At 50.7% G+C, this 24536-nt stretch overlaps 7 protein-coding genes across 7 annotated transcripts; 5 read left to right on the top strand and 2 right to left on the bottom strand.

Annotated features, from left to right (window-relative positions):
• Nucleotides 1-1215: 1215 nt before the first annotated feature.
• COCMIDRAFT_98038 (uncharacterized protein) lies at nucleotides 1216-4530 on the top strand (the record flags this gene model as incomplete). Its single annotated transcript, XM_007690800.1, has 3 exons — nucleotides 1216-1687; nucleotides 1742-1987; nucleotides 2045-4530. The coding sequence occupies 3 exons, from the start codon at nucleotides 1216-1218 to the stop codon at nucleotides 4528-4530; spliced, it is 3204 nt and encodes a 1067-aa protein (XP_007688990.1).
• Nucleotides 4531-5466: 936 nt separating this feature from the next.
• On the top strand, nucleotides 5467-7596 carry COCMIDRAFT_37663 (uncharacterized protein; the record flags this gene model as incomplete). The annotated part of the gene is made up of 2 exons (XM_007690791.1): nucleotides 5467-6104; nucleotides 6159-7596. The coding sequence occupies 2 exons, from the start codon at nucleotides 5467-5469 to the stop codon at nucleotides 7594-7596; spliced, it is 2076 nt and encodes a 691-aa protein (XP_007688981.1).
• Nucleotides 7597-8485: 889 nt separating this feature from the next.
• On the top strand, nucleotides 8486-11193 carry COCMIDRAFT_6179 (uncharacterized protein; the record flags this gene model as incomplete). The annotated part of the gene is made up of 3 exons (XM_007690777.1): nucleotides 8486-8614; nucleotides 8699-10796; nucleotides 10856-11193. 3 exons carry the CDS (start codon nucleotides 8486-8488, stop codon nucleotides 11191-11193), a joined length of 2565 nt encoding a protein of 854 aa, XP_007688967.1.
• Nucleotides 11194-13227: 2034 nt separating this feature from the next.
• COCMIDRAFT_27182 (uncharacterized protein) lies at nucleotides 13228-15278 on the top strand (the record flags this gene model as incomplete). Its single annotated transcript, XM_007690788.1, has 5 exons — nucleotides 13228-13315; nucleotides 13767-14116; nucleotides 14171-14255; nucleotides 14306-15158; nucleotides 15215-15278. 5 exons carry the CDS (start codon nucleotides 13228-13230, stop codon nucleotides 15276-15278), a joined length of 1440 nt encoding a protein of 479 aa, XP_007688978.1.
• A 3086-nt stretch (nucleotides 15279-18364) lies between these two features.
• Nucleotides 18365-18541, top strand: COCMIDRAFT_98026 (uncharacterized protein; the record flags this gene model as incomplete). Its single annotated transcript, XM_007690799.1, has 1 exon — nucleotides 18365-18541. One exon carries the CDS (start codon nucleotides 18365-18367, stop codon nucleotides 18539-18541), a length of 177 nt encoding a protein of 58 aa, XP_007688989.1.
• A 529-nt stretch (nucleotides 18542-19070) lies between these two features.
• On the bottom strand, nucleotides 19071-20803 carry COCMIDRAFT_27181 (uncharacterized protein; the record flags this gene model as incomplete). The annotated part of the gene is made up of 5 exons (XM_007690787.1): nucleotides 19071-19709; nucleotides 19762-20278; nucleotides 20329-20358; nucleotides 20399-20650; nucleotides 20787-20803. 5 exons carry the CDS (start codon nucleotides 20801-20803, stop codon nucleotides 19071-19073), a joined length of 1455 nt encoding a protein of 484 aa, XP_007688977.1.
• An 825-nt stretch (nucleotides 20804-21628) lies between these two features.
• On the bottom strand, nucleotides 21629-23282 carry COCMIDRAFT_98072 (uncharacterized protein; the record flags this gene model as incomplete). The annotated part of the gene is made up of 4 exons (XM_007690798.1): nucleotides 21629-21797; nucleotides 21849-22297; nucleotides 22368-22575; nucleotides 22630-23282. The coding sequence occupies 4 exons, from the start codon at nucleotides 23280-23282 to the stop codon at nucleotides 21629-21631; spliced, it is 1479 nt and encodes a 492-aa protein (XP_007688988.1).
• Nucleotides 23283-24536: the final 1254 nt, after the last annotated feature.

Below are 24536 nucleotides of genomic sequence, written 5' to 3'. Positions count from 1 at the left end.
TGGCACCCGCCGAGTGTCAGGTCTTTTGCATGCGCAAGGAGGGTGATTGTGTATATGCAGAGGGTAGTGGGGAGTGGGCTCGACCCGAGATGCGCAAGAGACCACGGTGGCGCGTCTGCCTTGCCGTGTGCCCGCTGCGCGCTGCTTGCTGTTCACGGGATGCTGGATGTTTGGTGATGCTGGTGGCCCAGGTTGGCTGCCCCGCCTAGGACTAGCGCGGCGCGCTACTTGGCGAGCAGGCGGGCTCTCAAAACGAGCTCGCCCCTTCGCCGCGCTCCCTCGCTCTTCAACTCACCTCGCCCACAACAACCCACCCCCCTTCTTCGCTCTTGACACTCATGCTACTTCTCAGTGAACTCTCGCCCACCTAATAAGGGCATCTGATTCTGAGGCTAGATTCTACTTTCGAGTCCTTGCTTTGGGGGAAAGTGTGCTCAGGCTGGCAGCCGTGTTTGTCGGGAACAGGCTTGGGTTGCGGAGGGCAGGCAGAGTGACCGTCATCTTCAACTTCTGCTACTAATCCAGCTCCGTCTTTGGACTCGACAGGCTTCGCATCACAGAGAGAATCTGGCCGAGCTCCTGCGCGAGGCGGCCCACAGTTGCTCGGTGCCAACCGGACGGGGGCGCGTCAAGCAGGCCTCATCCGCCGCGTGTGTTGTGCTCTGGTTGCGCGCGCATGCAAAACGTCAAGTGACGCATCCGCAAGTGTGCTCCTGCTCCTCATCGCATAATACGCGAGGCAAAGTGCCAGGTCATAAAAACCAATTCTACGCTTTCGTGGACTGGCCGATTCGGCTTCGCAGGCGTCAGTCGGCATACGGGCTCTGCTCTGCTCTGCGTTGTGAGTGAGGGCCGGCTGCACCCCAAGGTGTGCATCTACTCCATCATCTGCCCACCCAACCCCCCAGAGACAGCAATCGGGAAGCGCTGCAGGCCGACAGAGACAGCAGCCACACGCTACCGCCTAAACCGGTGTTTTATCGACCTTTTTTTCTCCGCTTCACATTCTCCCGAACCGGCATCCTGCTACGCTCGTGACTCTGCGCCAGTCTGCTTAGCGCCTAGTGCTTTCTGCATCGTCGCCTAATTAATCCCCTTTGGCCTGTCCCAGACACTTGTGCGTCATCAGCCAATCACAACCCTGCAATTGACAGCTGACACTTTGGCTAGCCCAGACATCCCTCCCCTCCACACTCCACACATACGCCACACATCATGGCGTCAAATCACGTGCCCGCTGACCAGGTGCCGTTGCAAGGCCAGAATGTCTACGCCGATCCATCCTACCAGCACCTCTTTTCTTCTGTCGACCGCTACGGCACCCCATCGTGGGAGGCCCAGCTACACCAGCACTCACCCCTGCCGCCGACTGCATCGGGCCAGAGCTGGCACCCTGGCTCGTTTGCACAACAGCCCTTCAACGCCATCAGCCAATCGTACGCTGCTCAGAACCATGCTTTGCGCACAGAGTCGCCCTACCAGTATGGCCAGTTCAACCAACAAGGCCCTATGGCCAACTATGGCCAGGCCTCGAATGTTGACCCGTCGCTGGGTATGGACCCTAATGCCGTCCACCAGCAACAACAATCTCCCTACCAGATGCCAATGCGTACTGTGACTCCTCAAAGTCATGTTGGCACAGTGACGCCCCAAGCTCTACAGCAGGACACTGGCTCGCTTCGGACCAGTCGTCCTCCGATATCTGCTTATCAAGTAAGTCCACCTTGCCACACGCACAAAGACCCAACGCAAACTAATGCAATGCAGCTGCCCAAGCCTACTGCAGAGACATTTACTCCGCAGCGCCCTGCGCCAGCCTCGTTTGCGAAGCCAGTGCCTGTCCCTGAGTTTGAAATCCCAAAGGGTAGAAAGTCGGGTGGTCTCTATGTTGTTGATCAAGCTGCTTTGGCAAAGGCCACTAATTCTACTCCGTTGAATAAATTCGTGACTCTGGGAAATGAACCCTTTCATCTGGCAACAAATAGAAGTAAGCCTGAACAAGTAAAATTGATGCTGCAAGAAACAACCTCTGACATGTGTATAGCTGCCCTTCCAGTCTATGTTGCTCGAAATTCCCTCAAGGATCTGAAAAAGGCAGGGGCAGACAGCAAAAAGCTCCGCGCCAAGCAACTCGCCTCCAAGTCACAGTCAAAAGCTCTAAATTCTGCGAGGAAGCCTACAGAGTTAAAGAGGGAAGTCAGCGACAGTGGCAGTTCGTCCGAGTCATCGGATTATGATACGGACTCTTCTGATGAGGAAGAAGAAGAGATGCCGATCCCTGCGTCGCGGCCAGAGGACCCTGACGCCGCCGTTCGTTATGATGTTGTCAAGGCTACGTGGCATCCTTCCACATCTTCGCCAAGTTCTGAAAAGATCAAGATTAGTATGCGTGAGGTCTGGGAGGTGCTCAACACCATTCAAAAGCGGTGGCGAGCCGACAGCAAAGCTGTAACGGAGGCCGAAGAGCAAAAGAAGACAGGTGAGCTGCCGGTACTCAAGAGTCGAGTAACGAGTCAACGTGACCTTCTCAAGTCTGCTCTTGAGGCTGCACTGCAATCTGCACATCCTGATGTGCTTTACCAGTTGGGGCAGATCAAACCATTCCTGTATCTGTGCTACCAGTTCTTGGCGAACCGATTCCATAGTAAAGATTACGATGGCCCATTGTCCGCAGTCATCTACGAGGTACTCTCGCGATGCGGCACACTGACTTCTGAGCTCCTCGAAGAGACTAAGCTTATCAAAGCACTTGCGTCTATGAAGAAACACGCAAATGAAAAGCATAAGACTTTTATACAGCAAGTGATGGACAGCGCTGCCGCCAATTCTAAAAAGGCAAAAGCAAGCCCTCCTCCAAAGACTGAATCGGCAGATGGCAAGGGTGTTAAGCGACCAGCATCTGACGCTGCAAACCGTTCGGCCAATGAGTCAGCAATGATGAAGAAGCCAAAGGCATCTGATGCCGCTGCTTCAGCCCCAAAGACTGCTTCAGCACCAGGCACGAAAGCGGGTGCTACTCCTGCTACAACCACACAGAAACGACCTGGAGAGAAGACAACACCAGCGCTCGCACCCGTCAAGACGCGTGTTAGCCAAGTTACTAGCAAGCCTTCGGGCATCTTTGCCTCACTCAATGCAGCAAGCAAGAAGACAACACCAGCTTCGGCTACTGCAAAGGGTGCTGCATCAGCCAAAGCTGCTACTCCAGCTACGAAAGAGAAGAAGGTTGTGGTGACACCCGCGGCAAAGCCAGCCTTTTCGTTTGCCCAGACAATGGCGTCGCTCCAAAAACCCAAGGAACAAGAAACAGCACCCACCAAATCTGAGAAACCACTGCCAGTGGAAACCGAAGAAGAAAAGGCCAAACGGCTACGAAAAGAGTCTCGCAGACATCTGCGTGTAGCCTGGCGGCCGGATACATCACTGGTAGAGATCAAGTACTTCGACCACGAGGCCGATGATGAAGAGATGGACCACAAAGAACATCACCTCGTGCGGGATGCTGGCGACCTTGGCGGAGAAGGGCGCATGTTCAAGCAACACAAAGAGCTTGATCTCGACGACGATGACGAGGATTTGGATGGCGAACAGCGATCGTGGGCACCACCATCCGAAGTTGACTTTAGTGTTGTACACCCTGAAGAACGCCAACGAAACTACGCGCCCTACGGAGGAGGCTTCCAGCAACCTATCTGTCCCGAGAAAGAGGCCAATATGCAGCGCGAGAACGCCACATTAATGGTCTACTATTCTAGCAATGACGACATTCCACCGACTCCAAAAGAGCCTATAGAGCAGGAGATTCCATCTAATGGTCCTGTTGTCAGCTTTGGACCACCGCCCGAGACGGTCCTAAGGAAGTGCCCACAGCCACCTGTGGCAGCGACTGTGCCGGACTTCAGCCAACTGGAGAACATCATCAAACAACTGTCGGCTACCAACCAAGCTCAAGCCGCTCCTCCTGCCCCGACGGCTCCGGCCGAAAACACGTATACGCCGCCGCCTCCCGCAGCTGCTCCTACATTCGACCCTGCCGGGCTTCAAAGCCTCCTCAACTCCATCAGTAATGGCCAACCCCCTCCCCAGGCTCCTCCGCCCGCATCATTCCCAATGCAAAATGCACCCCAACAGCCCGGTGTAAGCCTTGACATTGCTGCCCTGATTGCCAATATGCAAGCAGCGACCGGCGGTGCACTTCCTCCTCCCCCTCCACTACCTACCGGATTCCCTCCATTTCCTTTTACGTTTCCACCCCCAACCCAGCAAGCTGATGCTACCGCATGGTCTCAGCCGATGCAAGATGCTACATCCTATCAAACTCAGACACAATCCCAATATAACCAGCAAACCAACGCTGGAACCAAACGGCAACGGGACGATACCAATGGCATCAACGATCGCAACCAAGGAAAGCGACCCAAGAACCGAGGAGATCACAAGCCTCACAAGGTGCTCGCATGCAAATTCTTCCAAAAGGGCCAATGCAACAAGGGCGACAACTGCACTTACATCCACGACTTGAACCAATGATTTTTCCTTTTCAGCAAATACTGTTTCACTACTATGGCCTACCGCATCTTCAGCAATAGTTGCCGGATGATTTTGTGGAGACAAAGGTAGGCTTGTATAATAAGAGCGATCCCTTCACTTTTTTTTTCATGTTTTTCTTTTTTTTCATGTCACGATTCGGACATTTGCATGCATACCCGGGCGATGGAGCTGCCCACTCCGGCAGGTCTCGAAGCATTTATAGGCGTTTGTCATAGCATTCAGTGGGTAGCATTTGAGCGGCGCTGGATAGGGTCTGGCATGGACTGGGCGAGAGAAGTCTCAATGGAAATATGGATGGGCCCCAGGCCAGGCTACATTGGGTCTGTGCAGGTAGATAGCGTTGAAAATGTTTACATATTCACATCCTCGTAATTTGGCTAGCTCATGATGGCACAGTTGATGTATGGGAGTTCGTAGCCTAAAACAATCAGCTACGGACAACGTTTGGCAACCAAACAGAAGTTGCGATGAAGCAGAAACAATGCGCAGGCTGGCCAAGGCGATCAGATCGTGCCGATGTGATCAACAATGGTTACAAACGTAACAGGGCAGGATTGTTGATGAGTGGCCTTTGATTGAGACGGTGTGTTGTTGGTGTGGAGTAGCGCGCATCAACCGGTTCCGCGACCAGTCGTTCCCGCACGGCAAGCTCCGTCATGGGCATTTTCTGGCGTCAGACATCACCCACCGAATCATCCCAGCCTTCACGCCCAACACACAATCTCGCTCCATCACGACCGCAATCGCTGCACCTGCCGGATTTGCAAACTCGGCGCTTCTTACGCTGCCGGCCCCTTGTTCCGGACGCCTTCCGCAGCCGACTCATCGTCTCGCCGTTCACGAGCCGACCAAGGACCACCCCACGCCGACTCCATCGCGCCCTCGACCTCCGCCACTACCCAGACCCCCGCAATCATGGCTCCCGCCCGCAAGAGAACCACCAACATTGCGCGTCGCAGGCGGACAGATGACGAAGATGAGAGCCAGTCGGTGGCAACTCTGGCCGACGACTCCCAGAGTGACGCCTCGCTGCTCAGCGATGTCGACGAGGACGCCGATGCCGATAACAGCGACCTTAGTGAGGTCGACAGTGCCCCCTCCCTTACCCAAGGAAAGCCAAAGCGCAAATCAAATGCCTCGCGTGATGCAAAGCCTCGACAGAATGCTAGCCAGCGGCAACCTTCTCCGCCCATTGCTCGCTCCGACGTGGCTTTCTCCGCTGTCAAAGAGACGGAGATCATGATGAACGGGCTTCAGATCGGCGAAGATGGAAAGGAACCCGATGAGATTGACTTTGAGACTGGTACAGCAGCACCAGAGACGGCGCCAGCTGTTGGTGTGGCTTCCTCACGGACAGAGACGTTGGCGGAGCGCCGGCGGCGGGAGCACGAGGAATACAAGAAGAAACGCGACTCTGACCCGGCTTTCATCCCCAATCGCGGGGCTTTCTTCATGCACGACCAGCGCCACGCACCCGGCCAGAATGGCTTCAGGCCTGCTGGTCGCGGAAGGGGGCGGGGTGCTCCCATCGGGGGGCCCTTCTCTCCAGCAAAGTACGTGCAGCCACAGGGAATCAAGCTGGAGCTCGACACTGACATTTATTATAGTATGAGGCCACAGTCTTCGGAGGCTACTGACTCGCCCTGGCAGCATGATCTGCACGAGACCGTCAATGCACCGGGCTCCCACGACCAGCCTGGCCCACCTTCAGCCGTTTCCCAGCAGCAACCACCGAATGCGCCCACCTTTGCCTCTCGAGTACCTCCGGGGTCTAACCAAAAGCCTTCGCAGGCTCGTAACTTCTCCACCACGGTTCATACACACAATGCCATGGTTCGGGTATTCTTGCCAAACATGAAAGGCCCTATACAATTCCAGAATGTACCTATCAAGCAACATACCCGTCTCCCAAACCACAGACCCCCGCTCCGTCGCGATAAGCCAGTCCGTATCTCACTTCCGCCTGCCCCGCCGCGCTATATCTTCCCCACAGTTGAGCGGTCCTTCATCTTCATTCCGCGGGCACTCCGGCCCAATCAGCAGGGCTTTGGACGGGGACGAGGTAGATTTGGGTCCTTCGGCGGGGGCTTCTCGAGCAGACGAACGAGTGCATACGGAGGTAGTGTATACTCGCCGAGCGTAGCAATGAGCAGGCGGTCATCAATTGCACGCGAGATTGGTCGTGAAAACCTCGTCTCTCCTGCTGGCTCCATCATGTCACGCAATGGCGGGTTCGTCGATCCTAGTCGTCCTGTAGTACGTCTTCCACCTGGAGGTCCCAGGATGCCAACTGGACCTTCCGTGATCTCGCCTACAAATGGCGCTGTTCAGCCTCCATATCCGCTCCCACAGAAACCGGCTTTCCGGGAGAACTGGCAAGGCCAGCTCCCTATGCACCAGCCTCGTCCACAAAAGACCGTATCTGTTGCTGGAATTGAGTCACCAGCATCATTGAGTTTCAACCCACCCCAGCAGCAAGAACAGCAGCCTTTCCATCAACAAGTGCCTGCGCACATCAATGGAGCTGCCCCTGCTGCCGATCAGTCATTCTATCAACATGGACGTCACGCGTCTTATCCAAGCCAAGTATCTACGGGAACTCCACTCAACAATATTCCCGAACGTGCTATTCATGCGCCAGCCTTCCAGCCTTATGCTCAGCCTGGCTTTCAACCGCAAGCCTTTGTCCCACAAGGCTACTACTATCCACAAAACAATGCACAGCCACAATACATGGCTCCGGCGGGCATAGTGCCCATGTTTGTTCCTGGCGCACAGCAGCCCGGTTATGTCATGCCGGTAACTGCTCCCCCCGTCGCTGCTCCTCCAGCTCCTGCAGGCCAACCCAACATGGTGGCTTACGAGTCCAACGGTATGACATACTACGTCGACTCGGCTCAGCTTTACCCAGCACCACCGGCAGAGAATTACGCTCAGCCCAACTATGCTGTTCCGGGCATGGGAGGCATGATGACTCCAGGGCCTGATGGTGCATACTATTACCCTCAGCAAATGCAACCAGCCGGCTACTATCCTCAGCAATGAATGACAGACTTCACCCACCCCATGTATCTCTGAGACCTATCGTCTTGTCTTGCACATATTGCTCACCACTATCCGAATTTCTCATTTGCAATCAGCACGGCGTATCTGGGTTCTTGATTACGATACCTGGTGTTTCCTGGACGAAGTTCGTTTCTACAGCGCATCTTAGTTATCCACTCTTAACGACAGCGAGCGGCCTCAAAAACTCAACAGCGAACTTTGTGGGAGGCGGCATCCGGTTTTTCTTCTTCTTTTGGTTTTCTCTATTCTTTGAATCTCTTCTCTTGTTTTATCCTTTTCAGGTTCAAAATCTTTTACTCACAATAAATGACTGGCTTATGGATGCATGGTGTTCTGCGTTGTCGCGTTTTGTAGTTTAAACGGCACGGTGGGCTTTCATTCCTTTGAGGTACTTGTTTGTTGTGTTAATCAAGCATCATTCTCGTTCCTTGCCTCTTGATTTATCAGCGTGCTCTGAGTGCTGGCTTGCTTCTTGTTGTATGATGCTGGCGTGTAGCGTTGTAATCAAGCACCAGAGGATGAGGCAAACACGTCTTAGGAGATTTGCTTTTAGGCACGGGATGTCTGTTTAGACAATTCATTACTGGTTGATAGCCTCATGGCTTTGAAGCCAAACAAAGTGCGAGCTACTGCTGCTTGGTGACGTTGACTGACTATGGACGGAACACGTGAGCTGCATGGTCGGAAAAAGTAAGTGACATCAATAGCAAGGCTTGGCGCGCAGCAGGACGCTAAGCACCTGGTTCGCCGCATCATCGCCTGCATTCGAGGCAGCTCTCCATCAACCACCATCCCGCAAATCGCGTCGACCCATCAACCCCCGAGACAAGCACCCCATCCTCGAAGTCTTGTCTCTCAGCCCGCCATCATGGCGCCCACCAAGGACACCATGTTCCGCTCGGCGGACATGTCCCTGACCCAGCTCTACATCGCCAATGAGATTGGTCGCGAGGTCGTCTCGGCCCTCGGAGAGCTTGGGGTCATGGATTTCAGAGATGTAAGTTTTATGGACGTGTTCTACAGCTTCTGGTGCAGCTTGTGGATGGATGCGATGGGATACGAAGCTCACAAGCGGTGACAGCTCAACTCGGAAACGACAGCCTTCCAACGTACCTTCACCCAGGAGATTCGCCGCCTCGACAACGTAGAGCGCCAGCTCCGATACTTTCGCAGCCAGATGGAGAAGTCCAGCATCCCGATGCGCTCCATCTACGACTTCAACAACCCATTCACCGCACCCTCGGCCTCAGAGATTGATGAACTTGCGGATAAGAGCCAAAGCTTGGAACAGAGGATCTCGTCACTGAATGAGAGCTATGAGACACTGAAGAAGCGCGAAGTGGAGCTCACAGAGTGGCGTTGGGTGCTGAGGGAGGCTGGCGGCTTCTTCGACCGGGCGCGTGGCCAGACTGAGGAAATCAGGCAATCTGTCGATGACGATGACGCGCCGCTACTCCAGGATGTTGAGCAGAATGGACAAGGCGACTCGGGCGCTGAGCGCTCCTTCACCGTCATGAACATCGGTTTTGTCGCCGGTGTCATTCCTCGCGAACGCATTGCCGCCTTCGAACGCATCCTGTGGCGTACTCTTCGTGGCAACCTGTACATGAACCAGTCGGAGATCCCTGAGCCCATCATCAATCCCGAGAACAACGAGGAGACTAGCAAGAATGTCTTCATCATCTTTGCTCACGGCAAAGAGATTATCGCCAAGATCCGCAAGATCTCAGAGTCGCTCGGTGCCGATCTATACAGCGTGGACGAGAACAGCGAGCTGCGACGGGACCAGATCCGCGAAGTCAACACTCGCTTGAGCGACCTAGCTAGTGTCCTGAAGAACACCAAGTCTACGTTGGATGCCGAGTTGACCGTGATTGGACGCAACCTCGCCGCATGGATGGTCGTCATCAAGAAAGAGAAGGCTACGTACGAGACGCTGAACAAGTTTTCGTACGACCACCAGCGCAAGACGCTCATTGCCGAGGCCTGGGCGCCTACCAACTCGCTTGGACTGATCAAGTCAACCTTGTCGGACGTCAATGAGCGCGCTGGTCTTTCGGTCCCCACGATTGTTAACCAGATCAAGACCACCAAAACGCCACCGACTTACTTCAAGTCGAACAGGTTCACTGTGGGCTTTCAGACCATCATCGACGCTTACGGAACTATCAAGTACCGTGAAGTCAACCCTGCTCTGCCAGCCATTGTCACCTTCCCGTTCATGTTCGCTGTCATGTTTGGTGATGCCGGACACGGTGTTATCCTCACTCTTGCAGCATTGGCCATGATTCACTTTGAAAAGCGACTTGAGCGCAGCAAGCTTGATGAGCTGTTCTCTATGATGTTCTACGGTCGTTATATTGTCTTTATGATGGGTATCTTCTCCATCTACACCGGTCTCCTCTACTGCGACGCCTTTTCTCTTGGTCTCCCTTGGTTCAAGTCTATGTGGGTGTGGGACAACGACGGCAAGGGCCCAACGGCAACCCGTGTCGAGGGTTACACCTACCCATTCGGTCTGGACTACCGCTGGCACGATACCGAGAACGACCTGCTGTTCTCCAACAGTTACAAGATGAAGCTCAGTATCTTGCTCGGTTGGTGCCACATGACGTTCTCGCTCATGTGGTCGCTCGTCAACGCACGCTACTTCAAGACGAAGATTGATATCTGGGGTAACTTTGTTCCCGGCATGATCTTTTTCCAGTCCATCTTCGGTTACCTCTCCTTTACTATTGTGTACAAGTGGTGCATTGACTGGCCTGCCCGCGGCGAAAGCCCACCTAGTTTGTTGAACATGCTGATCTACATGTTCCTGAGCCCCGGTACCCTTGAGGCGGGTACAAAGCCGCTCTACCCCGGCCAGGCTACCATCCAAGTCATCTTGGTGCTGATGGCTCTTGCCTGCGTTCCTGTCTTGTTGTTCTTGAAGCCGTTCTACCTTCGCTATGAGCACAACAAGGCGCGTGGTCTGGGTTACCGTGGCATTGGCGAGAGTACTCGCGTCAGCGCTCTGGATGACGACGAGGAAGACGGCCGTCCTTTGAACGGTGGTCGTGACAGCTTCGGAGATGACGACGACGGCATTGCTATGATTACGCAAGACATTGGCCATGGTGAAGAGCACGAAGAGTTTGAGTTTAGCGAAGTCATGATCCACCAGGTCATTCACACGATTGGTAAGTTTGAGGTAAATCTCTTGAAGAAAAGGAATAGTTTGCTAACATTTGGGAACCAGAATTCTGTCTCAACTGCGTGTCGCACACTGCATCTTACCTCCGTCTGTGGGCCCTGTCGCTCGCCCATCAGCGTCTGTCGATTGTGCTGTGGGAGATGACGATGAAGAATGCGTTTGCGTTTACGGGTGTTGCGGGTGCGTTTGTCATGGTGTTTGTGTTCTACTTCTGGTTCGCACTCACGGTGGCTGTGCTGTGTGTTATGGAGGGTACCAGTGCCATGTTGCATTCGCTGCGTCTGCACTGGGTCGAAGCCATGAGCAAGCATTTTATTGGTGATGGCGTGCCTTTTGAGCCGTTTAGCTTCAAGGTGCTCCTCGAGGAGGATCCTGTAGAGTAGTGTGTTTGTTGATCGCGTTCGCTCTCTTTTTGTTTTTTTTTCATCTTTTTCGTTGGGGTTAAACTGCGTATGTATAAGTTGTGTGTGTGTAGGACTAAGGAAAGACTGTATTCGTTCTAGAGATGATCAGGATTTTTCGATATATATGTGATCCATGGCTCACGTTAATTCTTTTCCGTACAATTGACCAGAAAGTCAATCGTCTTTGTCTGCACCTTGTGGTGAAGTTTTTTTGTCAACCAAGTGGAAGGGTGAGAGTGTCTCAGTCCTTCCCGTGCGCCAATATGCCCAGCACCTCCTTTGGTTCTTGGACGTCATGATAAGCCTTTTGCCGAGCAAATGATCAGACATGCATGATGCAACAGCCGTACATTCGAAGAAAGAAAAGGAAAGAAAAAAAAGGGGGGAGGGGGAAGGGGGACGTGAGATTGGGCTGGGCTATGTCAGGCACCAGAAAAAAAAGGAAAGCTGGAATGAGGCATTATTTTTTTGTTACACTGCGGCTTTTAGCACACACGGGGGAGGGGCCGTGTCAGCAAAGTCGGTGGGAGAGAGGTGCGAATACGATGGAGGTGTGCACGTAGCAGATTGGGTCCTGGTCTTTCTTTATGGCGGTATGGGAGGTACGTTGATGATAATAAGGTATGCAGGCAAGTGAAGATGTATGTATGTATGTACGTATGCATATATGTATGTATGTACGAACGACGAGCAGAGCAACATAGCCGACGTTGCCGAAAAAAGGTGGATTCAAAGAAATGTGAAAATGCAGTCAAAGATGTATTTTCCGACATGGATAAAAAGATTGGCGTTCAAACTACCATACATACATGATACACTACAGAATCCAGCCCGCCACACATGCACACACACACGGCCAGACGCCACGACCACGACTGTTTTCGGATCGAATGCTTCCGTAGTCAAGGGGGGAGGATACAGCGAACCTCGCATCGTATACTCGCAGATCCGTATAACCTGCATATCGTGCTGCATGCATCTTTGAGCATTGGCGTTGGCTGTTGGTCGCTGGGTCGGTCGGGAGGGGGGAGAGAGGAGAGTCGTGTTGCGTGCCCCACCATAGAAGCTACTTACTGTACTCCACAGCCCGCGAGGTACTGCCACGAGAGCGGTGAGTAAAGAGAGGGGAGGGGGGAGAGACAGATTGGAGCAGCTTTGCAACGCGTCGTCATGAACGGGAGGGAGAATGAGGGAATTGATACAGAGCTCGAGATCGGTCTGCGCCACTTGCTGGCCTGGGCTCTCCTCAAACATCTGGTGCTACTGAACTCTATGTGTGCGTGTGTAATGTGGCTTGAGTGACATCCCATCTTATCCCCGGCCGATAGTATCTAGAGCTTGGAGGCCGCGCAAGGGCGGTCAGACAAAGCAATGAGTGGATTCGGGGGGGGGGGCTCAGACTAACGTGGGTTTGCTGTTACGCCATGTATCGGAGCTGGTTATTGGGTTGGGTAGCAGTAGTAAGCCTGCCGCCGCCCACCGCCGCCGCAGCCCCTCTCCCCCTAGGGTCTCTTTTGCCACGGGGCATGGATAGCTACCAACCAAACGATCAAATATGCATGTTACGAGTCCGTTGGTTATGCACGTTGTGCGTTGCGCGAGCCACAGTGCCCATCCGCCCCCTCCCTCCCCTCACCCCCCCTCACCCAAACGGCGAGATATAAAGGGCCGATGGATGGGGGAAGGTGGGCTTTCTTGTTGATTGAAAAGCGTTGGACAGGTGTCGTTTTTTTGTGCCTTGGGATTTTCAATTGCACCTGGTTCACTTGCCTTATCTTTTTTTTTCCCACGCATTGTGGTTCGGGGAAGGCATTAAAAGCCTCGTTTGGGATCTTGTCTCTTGTCTACTCTTGTGTCTCTCTTCTCGGAAGCTTGACCTCCGTGACTACCGATTTGGGTCCTGGCCTTTTTTGCTGCCCTACTTACTCTCTTCATTCCTCCGATCTTTTTTCTTCATCGATCGAAGCTTCCTTCGTCTACACCTAGATCCCGCGTACATACCTCTTCGCAACAATGTCTTTCTCGGCGGACAAGGTCAGCCATTTGAAGGGAGCTTTCTCCCAACGCCGCTTTTCGAGTTCAAAGGATCCTACTGAGAGTGGTATGTAAATTTTTTTGTCTTTTTCTTCTTCTCAAGCCCTCGAGAAGAGAACCCAATCGTGGGCTGTCTACGTCATCCTCGAGATTGAGGCCCGGGTCCTAGCATCGGAGGCATTGCAACGTCGGTGCAGATGTGGAGCACCTGGGAAAAATCGGGGCGATATCTGATAGAGGAGGATTCACCTGCATATTTGGGAAAGCGTTTATCCCATCTATTCACCCCTAATCTCTTTGCCACATATTTGTGTAGGCTGAGTTGGGGTTTTTTTGGGGTTCTTTGTTTTTGCTTTTCTCGCTCGTTATCCGCCCCCTCACTTGGAGTACTACCCCACGCCGATTTGCAGCCATGTCGTACACACACGGACGACACGAATCAGGTCTCGCTTTTCCTTGAAGCCTTCATGTTAAAGCATACAAACACGCAAGCGACGAATTTACTGACGGTCAATTAGAGCTTGGCTCCTCGATCCATCGCCAATTCCGCCAGTCACACGAAGGTCACAAGCCCCACGCCGGTCTCGACGCGACGCGCGCCTCGACAGGTGTCGTCTGGACATCGGAACAAGCATACAAGCACGGTTTCCTCGAACACCCAGAGGAATGGGCCAACCTGGGTCAGGGTGCGCCTGAGGTCGACGACAGCATTGAGGGCTGCTTCGAGAGGCCGAGAGAGGTGGATATCAGTGCTCACGGCAGAGAGTACGGTCCTACCGCTGGTATCAGGCCGCTGAGAGAGGCGGTTGCAACGCTATACAATGAGCACCACCGCAAGTGGCGCAAGAGTCAATACACATGGGAGAATGTAGGTCAAGACGGTGCAGTTCGTATTTTGGCAGAAATGGCTGACTGAGTATAGGTTTGTATCGTCCCTGGTGGACGTGCTGGTTTGATCCGTATCGCTGCTGTGCTGGGCAACTGCTACTTGGGTTTCTTCATTCCCGGTACGCTGAAAGTGTCGATATATGCCCAGTCTCAAAACTGACATGTACAGATTACACCGCATACAACGAGATGTTGTCGCTTTTCCGAAACATTGCCGCCATTCCCGTCCCTCTAGGCGAGGCGGACCAATACCACATGTCGCCCGACAAGATTGCAGAGGAAATTGCCCGTGGTACCTCTGTCATTCTCACATCAAACCCCCGTAACCCAACGGGTCAGATGGTCACCAACCCCGAACTCGCCCAGATTCAGAACATTTGCAGAGACCGCGCGACTCTGATCATGGACGAGTTTTACTGCGGATACAACTACACCACCAACTGTGATGGTACCGTCATCTCGGCCGCCGACAATGTCGAAGATGTGGACGAGGATGACGTGCTCATCATTGACGGCCTGACCAAGCGATTCCGTCTCCCAGGATGGCGTGTAGCGTGGGTCATTGGACCCAAGGAATTCATCCAGGCCATTGGCTCCTGCGGTTCCTACCTTGATGGAGGCTGCAACGTGCCCTTCCAAGAGGCCGCCGTCGAGATGCTTTCTCCTCCCCGCGTCCGCAACGAAATGCGTGCTCTGCAAATGCACTTCCGCACCAAGCGCGACTACGTCATTGGCCGTCTCCAGGAAATCGGCTTCAAGTTCCCCTACATGCCCAACTCGACTTTCTACCTCTGGCTCGACCTTTCCAACCTCCCTGAGGGTATCAACGACGGTCTCAACTTCTTCCAGGCCTGTCTCGAGGAGAAGGTTATTGTTGTCCCTGGTATCTTTTTCGACCTCAACCCTAGCAGGCGTAGGGACTTGTTCGACTCGCCCTGCCACCACTTTGTCAGGCTGAGCTATGGCCCTCGCATGGATGTGCTGGAGAAGGGTCTGGACTCGATTCAGAGAATTGTGACAAAGTGAGTTTTATGCCCTTTTTTATGCTAGATGAGGATGATTACTAATGGTGTGATAGGTACAGGGAACAGCCGCAAAAGCACCGTGCTGTGTCACATAGGCCCCGTGGTACTCCCATGTAAACATGTTTTTAATGTGTGATTGGGGAATGGAGGTACAGGGCTTGTTTTAAATAGGTGATTGGATCGCCTTAGAACTTGGTCTGATACACTAAGAGTAGACAAAGTGGAAGAATATTTATCACATGAACTACTCATATCAATGTGCCGCCGTGATAATTTTCCTGTGTGTTTCTTATTTATTCTATTTTTCTTAGAGACTTGCAATTGTCATGTGTTACATGATATATCCATTTATTTATTCATGTACGCCCATGTTGCCAAAGTTCCTCATGAAGATGTGACAAAGAAAGACAACAAAAGGGCAGCTGGGGCCCGTCCATCTCATATCTGAAGCACTATAGCCATCACAGCTTCTAAGTTTTGTCTTGTCTTCCGTCAATCCTTTTTTTAATCACTGATATATTAGATATCCTAGTAATCCACATATACTCATCATAATAAATCCTTCAAAGTAGCTAATAAATAGCCTCTATTGACCCTGACTGGATTTGGCTTCGCCTTCGCATTATCCTCCCACGGCGCTGTACGCTGCATCGTACCATGTTCAGCAAAGTATCCGCGAATGACTTTATGCCGAGCAATTTTTCTTCGAGGTCTGGCACTCCTCATCTCCGTGTTCCCCGAAGCTTGTCCAGCAAGGCATTAGCCCATGACTTCATGCTGTGAAACTCCCGCCTCGCTCTGGTATTCATTGTCGACGTGTTCCCAAAACTTATCCAGGTTTTTTTCCGCTGTCCGCATGGTTCCTGACTGAGATACCTTTGACCGCACCACTCCCTCCCACATCATCGTCCTGGTCCACGTCTTTTATATAACCCTGACCCTAACTTTACCCTTATCCAAAATCCATATCCATTCACTCGCATCTGCGAATAGTCTGCTTCTCTTCTCTCTTCTCTCTTGCCTCTTTTTCTTCCTCTCCTTTTCTCCGCGGGAATGACATGTTCTAAGACTCCAACATGCACCCCCGATGGGGAATAACTACCGCGAAATGATATGGAGATTCCAGCTGGGAGCGCCCAGCACAATACGCAGAGCATTTACCAATAGCGCGAAATTTCTTTGCGCTTTTTCTGTGCTTTTATATTGATTGTTGCTGCTTGTACCGTTGTCTTTTGTACTTCACTTGCTCTGTCAATCTCATCGAGTACGTCATCTGCCATATATATATATTCGATCAGCAATATCCCCAGGCACGCCGTGCTGTGTTTTTCACTGTTGCTTCTATAAGTTGTTGACGAGCTTCGTCGTGTATTTTGCTGTTACTCATGTAAGTCGTGTGTGTCTCTTTTCGTCCAAGCGGATGGTCCATGTTTGACTTCTCTCATCGAACCACAAAAGGAACACGCGTAGTAGTAGGAACCGACCGTCGCGATCAAAGGTTAAGTTGTCAACGAGCCCTAAACCTCCCGTGACTTTGACATCGAGCTCTTCCTTGCGCATATAGTCAATGGATACTTCCGGTCGTAGAAAGGCCTGCAGATAAAAACCGCCTCCCTCGGTGTACCCGTGCCCTTGGGTGGATTATCCTCGTAAATACATCGGGAGCAGTACGGGTACGGAATACTGAGTTGGCTATCCTTATGCGGATATTTCTCTCTTCTGCTTTAGCTCAAGGGGCAATATATTTTGTCGATAGTATAAGGCTGTTGTAGATCTTCAAGGTGTCTTCGATGCCGATGTGGACTCTAGGTTGAGGACGTAGAAGGATGACCGAGAGGCGAAGAAACGCGTCTAGAGCCACGAGAAGTAATGCCAAGCCTGGCAGTTGTTCTTGTATAAGACAGAATGAGAAATAGTTGGGATTTCATAGAACGACAAGAAATTTGTCAGCCATTTTCGTGAGTTTCTCGGCATTAGGAAAGAAATGAACGAACGCGATCGTCGTCACTTCGCATCAACTTGTGAAGTTGGCCATACTCGGCGCGAACATTAAAAACAGTGCGGGGGTATATGTGGTGTGTAGCGCCTTCTCCGTCTACGTGAAGACATGTATGTAAGGAACGGAACGACATAGGGAAAAGAAAAGGGTGGTCATATAAGAAGCTGCTGTTCTGGACAACATCAATCTCAGAAACTACCGCCTCTAATAAATAGGTGCAAAGCAGATGGTTTGAACTACCCCGAGTTTGTAGGAATTCCGTGAAAAGAGCTTTTGGCAAGGAATGGAAAAAACCACAGTAGAGCAATCAAAATGTCACAAACACAATACAGGCACAAACTGCCGAGTGAATCACTCTATTTTCCGCAGGGCAAGCACAAGACTGCAAGGCTAGTAACGCAATTATGAGATAGCAAGCACAAAATCATGAGTACAAGATACGGGAAACATGGGTACAATCAATACTGCAATCAGGACACTGTGATCATGGTACCGCAAATGCAAGAAAATCAACGGAAAACAAAAATCAAAACATCGCAAGCACGCTACCACAGACTTGTTATCGCATTCACAACATTGCATGCACATGATCACAGCCGTAATGCCTTGCTTTTAAATCTGGCCAAAAGCGCCCTCAACTGAGAATCATTTCCCGTCCAAAATCTAGCATATATTATCGTTTCCATCCGTTACCTATCTTGATCCACAACTACTTGTCATTTACGCAGCGCTATATATGCGTGAAGATCTCCGCAGAGCTTCACGAAAGTCTTCGATATAGTGATTTTCCACATTTACCAGGCAGACTACACGCTTGGTTTTTTCGATACTTCTCCGAATCTCAAGAATGGGGTCAAGAATCTGGAGGATATGGTGGATATTATTGCATGAATCCACCTGTTCTTTTCTCTACACATATATATCGATCCCGGTGTCATTCATAGCCTTGGAAGACAAGGGTGATTATGAATCTGGCTTGGAATATAACCACCAAGATAATTCGGCCCACAAGCTTCATTGGGTGGTCCTAAAGCTCGGCTGGGGAATTCCGCTCAAGACTTGCTAAATGAGCACTCCACATCAACTGTCCCTAGAATCAGTACCAACCACGTCTATGTACTTTCGCAAAAGGTCAAGGATCTCTATACACCTAAAGATTTCTGGAATGCTCGATGCCCGTCGCCTGCGGAGTGACACGAGCTGTATGTATCTTTCAGGGTATTCGGTCGTAGCCTACCACCCCGCGCGCGTTCTGAACACCTTCCCCAATATCGTCAACGCTATCAAGGAATGGCTTAGCCTTTGGTGGTTACAAACTGATATGGCGACATCAGTGATACCGTTTCCACTCCTGCATCAAACTGTTTCATCGGCCGCGTAAGGGATTACGGCCACATCCTGCTTTCTTCATGTCTTCACGACCGGTATGAGGCTTTGTTGGTAACGCAGGTGAAAATGCCATGGTCCTGGATATGAACACAGATGTGCACACTGAGAAGGAGATGTTGATGGATGAACACTGAATACATGGGAAGTAGTTATGGAGGTTTCTCACGGACGAGAGATTACTTCGCAAAAGAGGGCAGATGGTACTATGGCAAAACTTCATATGCCGTGACACGATATCTCCAGCATTCTCATGAAAACGATTTCGTGCTTCATACATTTGGACCTCGATGGACACTTTGCATATTTGGTCACCGAGTGTAATGTAGGATGTGAAAAGATTTGCTCTTCTATCAGAAAACGGGGTGCAAAAATAAATACAGTACAAATACAAGGTGGCTCAACTAATCATGTGGGTGTTTTCCGTGACGAGGTTTTTCTACAAATTGCATCCAATCCGCGCCCAACTAGAAGACTTCATCTCTTCGCATGATTCGCTCTTGCAGCTGCCAGAGTGCCGGGTATTACCTTTTCTTGCCTGAGAAGGAAAGTGAAGAAATTTTATTCACAATGCCTTTGTCATCTGATTTCGAACATATCACCGTTGTGCGAGTGAGGCCCGAATGATGACTCTGCCGCGACGCAATGGGTGTGACTTTCTTTCTCGTCTTTTTCTTTTGTGAGCTATAGTAGCCTTCGTCCACAGAGTTCTCGCTGTCTTCATCTTCCTCATTATAGTCTTCATCTTTGTAATCATCATATTCTTCTACTTCCTCGTCTTCGTCTTCGTATTCGCTCGAAAAACTACTCAACATTGGACTTGGCGCAGCAGAGCGAATCATCTGGCTAGTCTCTTGGGAATATTTTGCGACGTATTTCAGAGAAGAATAGGACTTTCGCAAAGAAGGACTGTCTGTCGGACGTTCGGAGTGCGACTCGTGGGATGCAGATCTTCTGCTTCGCTCTATCAAGCCACCGCCGGAACTCAGAAAAACCTTGGGTGTTGTACATCCCCGGGCTCCTTCAATCCATCGGGCAAGCTCGGGCCTGACCTCTTGGTTTACCCATTCCTGCATATTCTTGAGGACCATGCGTAGGACAAAGACACCCCAAGAAATCTCCAGTGAGGTTGCCCATATACATTGCATAACGACTTTCTCCTCCTAACACATGTTAACCCAACGGAAAGATATGCAATGCTTCTTGACTACTTACTGGAGACGTGTATGTGAGCCAGAGCTTGACATGCGTACCAACACACGTGAAAGAGAAGATGACGAGAGCCTCAAGTTTAGGGTCACTCTTTTTCGAAGCTAAATGTAGCTTCTCCCGTATGCTAAGGGCCGCAGCAGAAGCATTCGCAGCCTGGCAATAGCACATCCTTTCTATGCTGGCGTCCTTGGCAGCGGACTTTACCTCAACGACAGCCCAGGGGAAGCACATGAGATCTGAACCACCCATTTGGTCGTTTGTGGGCTTTGAAGATTTCCATTGCGCTAAGGCCTTCCGCGGCGAGGATAGCACACTGGCTTCTCGGAGTTTGTGGAGCGTTGGAAGTGAGAAGTTCTCGATCAGTCGGTGCTTTAGATATGGTTCGTAGACAGGGTCAGTGATATCGATAATGGGGAATCCGTAAGTAAAGTCCGGTACGGGATATGTCAAGGTACTTTTGCCGTCTCGGAAGTCAGATGGGGATGATTGGTTGAACTCAGTCCAGTGAGTTTCTTGATGTCTAAGAGGCAGATGAGTAAAACAGAGTTATTATATCGGAATGTGACTTACAGCTCCCAGCGTCGCTGCATGTTGCTTTCTCTAGTTAGCTATGTTTGATACCAATTATCCCAGAACTTACTTGAAAGGGTCGGAACCACCGTCGTTACTTTGGTAGGCTGTGAAGATATGTTCTTGCAAGGCGTTCTGCCAATCGCGCTCTTTTGCTTGCTTTTTGCGTAGATTGGCGAACCTTTCTGAGATTCTAAAGCAAGTTTCCAATTCATTCAATACCTCTGGATTTGCGATATCATCTCCCTTAAAACTTTGCCTCCTTGGATGTGCAGCTTCAAGGTCCTCACCATCAGGTTTCAAATCCCACCCATCGACAGAACTATCGAATGACAGAGTATTGGTTATGGTTTTGCACTTTTTGGTCTTGTCCAAAACACAGAAATCCCTAAACTCGCCTTCAAAGTCGTATCCAGTGTTGTAAGGAGCTTTCATTCGCCGGCGGATAAGAAGCTGACGAATTGGTTGAAGCCATTGTGGCAACTCGTGGGGAAGTTGGATCTGGCTAGAGAACAAGATGTGGTTTTTTGCAAGATTTTGCCCATTTATTCTAGGGTTTTTAGGACTTGAGTTTGATTGCTTCATCTTGAAAGGGAATGATAAATGTGTTATGTAGTTTCCTCTGGCAATGTTGTTACTTTAAACCACTTGTTACCATGTCAGAGCATAAATGTAGGCCTGCGGCACAGCTGTTGAGTGCGCGAGGCTGAAACAACATAGAAGAGGTGCCTACCACACCAACCTCCACGCCGTAGCCTCTAACATGGGCACTGACTTTACTACTATCAAATCAGACTCCTGAAAATATTCACGACTGACAATGCGCACTTGATCCTTTCTCCAAGACCAATTTGATGCAATTGAAACGTGGAGTAGCGTGGCAGCACTCCGCCCCCTGAGGCTCGTGCGTACGTAGGATCGCGGTTTTCGTGATCTTTTAGGGAAACGCTCATTCCATGAAACACAAGGTTACACAAACCCAGGAACTACTGCCACTTCGGTATACGAAGAATTACATAACAAAGATAACCAGATGTTGTGGATGAGCGCAGAACGGGCGATACTGTTGCCGCACACCCCCACGCCAACCACCTCTCACTCCTTTGTCACGCCGGTCAAGATAGAGCTAGCCAGGCTGTAATTTCTTTATACATAGAAGGATCTGAGGACGGGTAACACGGATGCAAGTTGTAAAAGTGATGCGGAGCCGAATCCTATACTTGATTCAGCCACTTCATCGTACTGAAGCAGTCCCTTGAGCATGACTATGCTCATGCATTTAAGCCGTCATTGTTACTATCTATAGTGTGTAGCGGAAGAGTACTCCGGGTCCATTGGTTACTCCCTCTATACCGACAGCCTGGTCCGACCTGTGATTGAGTTTCTGGAGCCAAAATCGAAGGGTGAGAGATGCAGCTGCGCAGCAAAGTAGCGCCACAGTTAACACAATACATCCCATACGGTAAAGACTAGGTACTTTAGTCAATTGAGTCTCATGATGAGAATCATGTGATACGTACGGTGCACTCCACTCAGGGTAAAGGTATGCAGTGGCAATGTTCGTTGCATTAGACACGGCTGTAGCCAAGGCAAGTGCCACAGCTCTCTTCGCCTTTGGGCGCGCAACAGTGGCAGAGACCCAGGGTAAGATGAGCTGAAAGGCCGAAAACGAACCCATAGCTTGCAGAAACATGGCGAAATATCGAGGGCCAGTCTGATGCGTTGACATGGAGATGATTTGCCCAACGGCAGATATCACACACGCAGTGACGATGTGGAAGCAATGTTCGCCTGTGCGTCCTGAGTGCCACGAGTTGAGGATTGAAAAGAAGAAGGCCAGGAAATAAGGAGGTGCTGTAAGTAGTAAGGTTTGGACGCGTGGGAATCCGAGCGTCTTGACAATGGATGGGAAGAAGTACGTGAAACTCATAGAAACGACAGCGCAAGTCTGAATGAAGACCAGTAGTGGCTAGACGTTGACAACAGTTAGCCCCGTAAATTCGAAAGCGTCCGAACTGCTTGAGACCAAAGCTACTCACCACTTTCGGGTCAGAAAAGGCCTGTCTGAGACCAGTGAAAACGGATTCTTCGACTTCGTCTGCTACGCCATCATTCTCGCGTTCAAGACGCCATTGAGCCATAGCAGTCTCTTCAGCTGACAAGAACGAAGTGTTCGAGGGGTAGTTCGGTAAAAGCGCATATCCACCAAACGCCATAATGATCGTAAGCGCACCTTCGATAATGAAGCTAAACGTGATCAAGTCAGAATTCTACTCATTTGAATGTCATGCCAATACTTACATCCATCTCCAAGAAGGATAGCCACCCAGCCCTTCCATCCCATCAACGATCCCAGCCGCAATAAGACCACCAAAGGCCGATGACAGCGTGTACCCCGAGTAAAAGGTTGCAATACGACTAGGCAACTCCTTCCGCGTGTACCAGCAAGAGAGGAAGAAAATACAACCGGGAAAGTATGGAGCTTCTGTAACTCCAACAAGAAACCTCAGTGCCACCAATCCAGCATGATTTTGTACAAATCCAGTAGCGCCAGACACAATACCCCATACTATAACGACAGTGGGCAAGTAAAGTCGCGGTTTGAAAATTGACAGAAGCATATTTGATGGCACCATCATGGAAATATAGCCAGCCCACAGTACCATTACAGCCGTTTGGTACTGCACGTCGTCGATGCCTAGCGATGCTTCCAAGCCCCCGAGACGGGCATTGGCGATGGCGTTTCGGTCGAGGACATTGAGCAAAAAGAGGATGATTAAGATGGGGAGAGAGCGCAAATCGATCTTCCGAACGAGTTTCTTCTCCAGGGATGCCAGTTGGTCGGGCGTGTAGTGGCGCAGGATGTCAGGGACAGGGCTGTGAGTATCACGCGTAGCTTCGATCTGCCCAACTTCTATCTCTTTCTTCTTGATTGAGCTTCTATCCGCATCCATGGTAGGTAAATAAATGTAATTTGGACGCCAAAATGAAAATAAAAATGCTGGTCTAAGTTGCAGGGGATTACCATGCAGCAAAAACCACGGTAACGAGTTTCCTATTTATAAAGCCGGTTTTAAAGAATGGTTAATTTTCGGGCGTAGATAGTTCCCCGCGGATATAACACCCCCGCATTATGCGGGTGATCTATGCCGTATGGACTGGTAGGATCGCTAACGCCTACTATGCGCGTGAGCTGTAAGCCAAGGCTATGGACCACGGCGTTTTGGCCGAGATGGACGGCGCGCTTAACGTATGTCCTGGATCCACTCTCTCTGATGATACTTAAATGTACACAGTACATTGCTTGGGCGCTGAGCCATGTTTATCTGAACCTTTTCTTGTTTTCCTCACAATGCTGTGAAACTATCGTGAGAGCTAACAGTTTAATTCTAGATGTTAGTCAGTAAGTAAGCATCTCAGCTAACTACTTTGGGCCTATTACGGTGAAGTGAATAAGAGGGAATTACTGCGAAATAAAAAACAAGCTTTAGTATTCGAAGGGTCTTAGAAAGCCACTCAATCATCCTCGATATGGATTGATAACGACTACTTTCTCATGCTCACAGGTGATGATGAGGGCTATACAGGTTCCCATCAATCCTACCACCTCCAGCATCGACCATATGTTTATGAACATTCAAAATGCGGGTGCATGGAGACTGCTAGGTAGATCAATGGGTCGTGCCATCTGAGGGTATCTTGTGTTGACGAGTGCCTTGAGGATGCTCGTAGGGTAATCGCTGCGACCTTTGTTTCAAAGCGCAACATCCCTTCGAGCAGGTTGCATCCTTACCGTACATTCTGGAACTATCCAAGTAAAGCGCACACTGCTAAAAGATTATCGTGGAGGCCCAAGCATTCATAGATGTGTAAAGCAATGGTGGTGAGACCCTATTTCCAGACCCGCACTGTGTCTGGCGTTCCGCCCCATATGCAACAACAACAGATTTCTCAAATCGGATGTCGACCATAATTACCAATGTTTAGGACATGGTATGCGCCCGATTACACAATCCTGGTATACCGGCCAAAGTTTGGCGAAAATACCACTAACGTAGTTTACAAGCGAGTGACGCGTACAAGCGAGTGACGCACCCCACCAACTTTGCGCACCTCTCAAGCCATATAACTCAACAACACAATAGTATAATATATAGAAAGTGATAAGGTAGATTAATTACTAGCTAGAGTATCTTTCTTACATGTAC

This window comes from Bipolaris oryzae (assembly GCF_000523455.1).
Source record: "Bipolaris oryzae ATCC 44560 unplaced genomic scaffold scaffold_85, whole genome shotgun sequence".
In the NCBI taxonomy this organism is placed as follows: domain Eukaryota; kingdom Fungi; phylum Ascomycota; class Dothideomycetes; order Pleosporales; family Pleosporaceae; genus Bipolaris; species Bipolaris oryzae.
The sequence above is the reverse complement of the archived record's forward strand: the minus strand, read 5'-3'. Positions and strand labels throughout refer to the sequence as shown.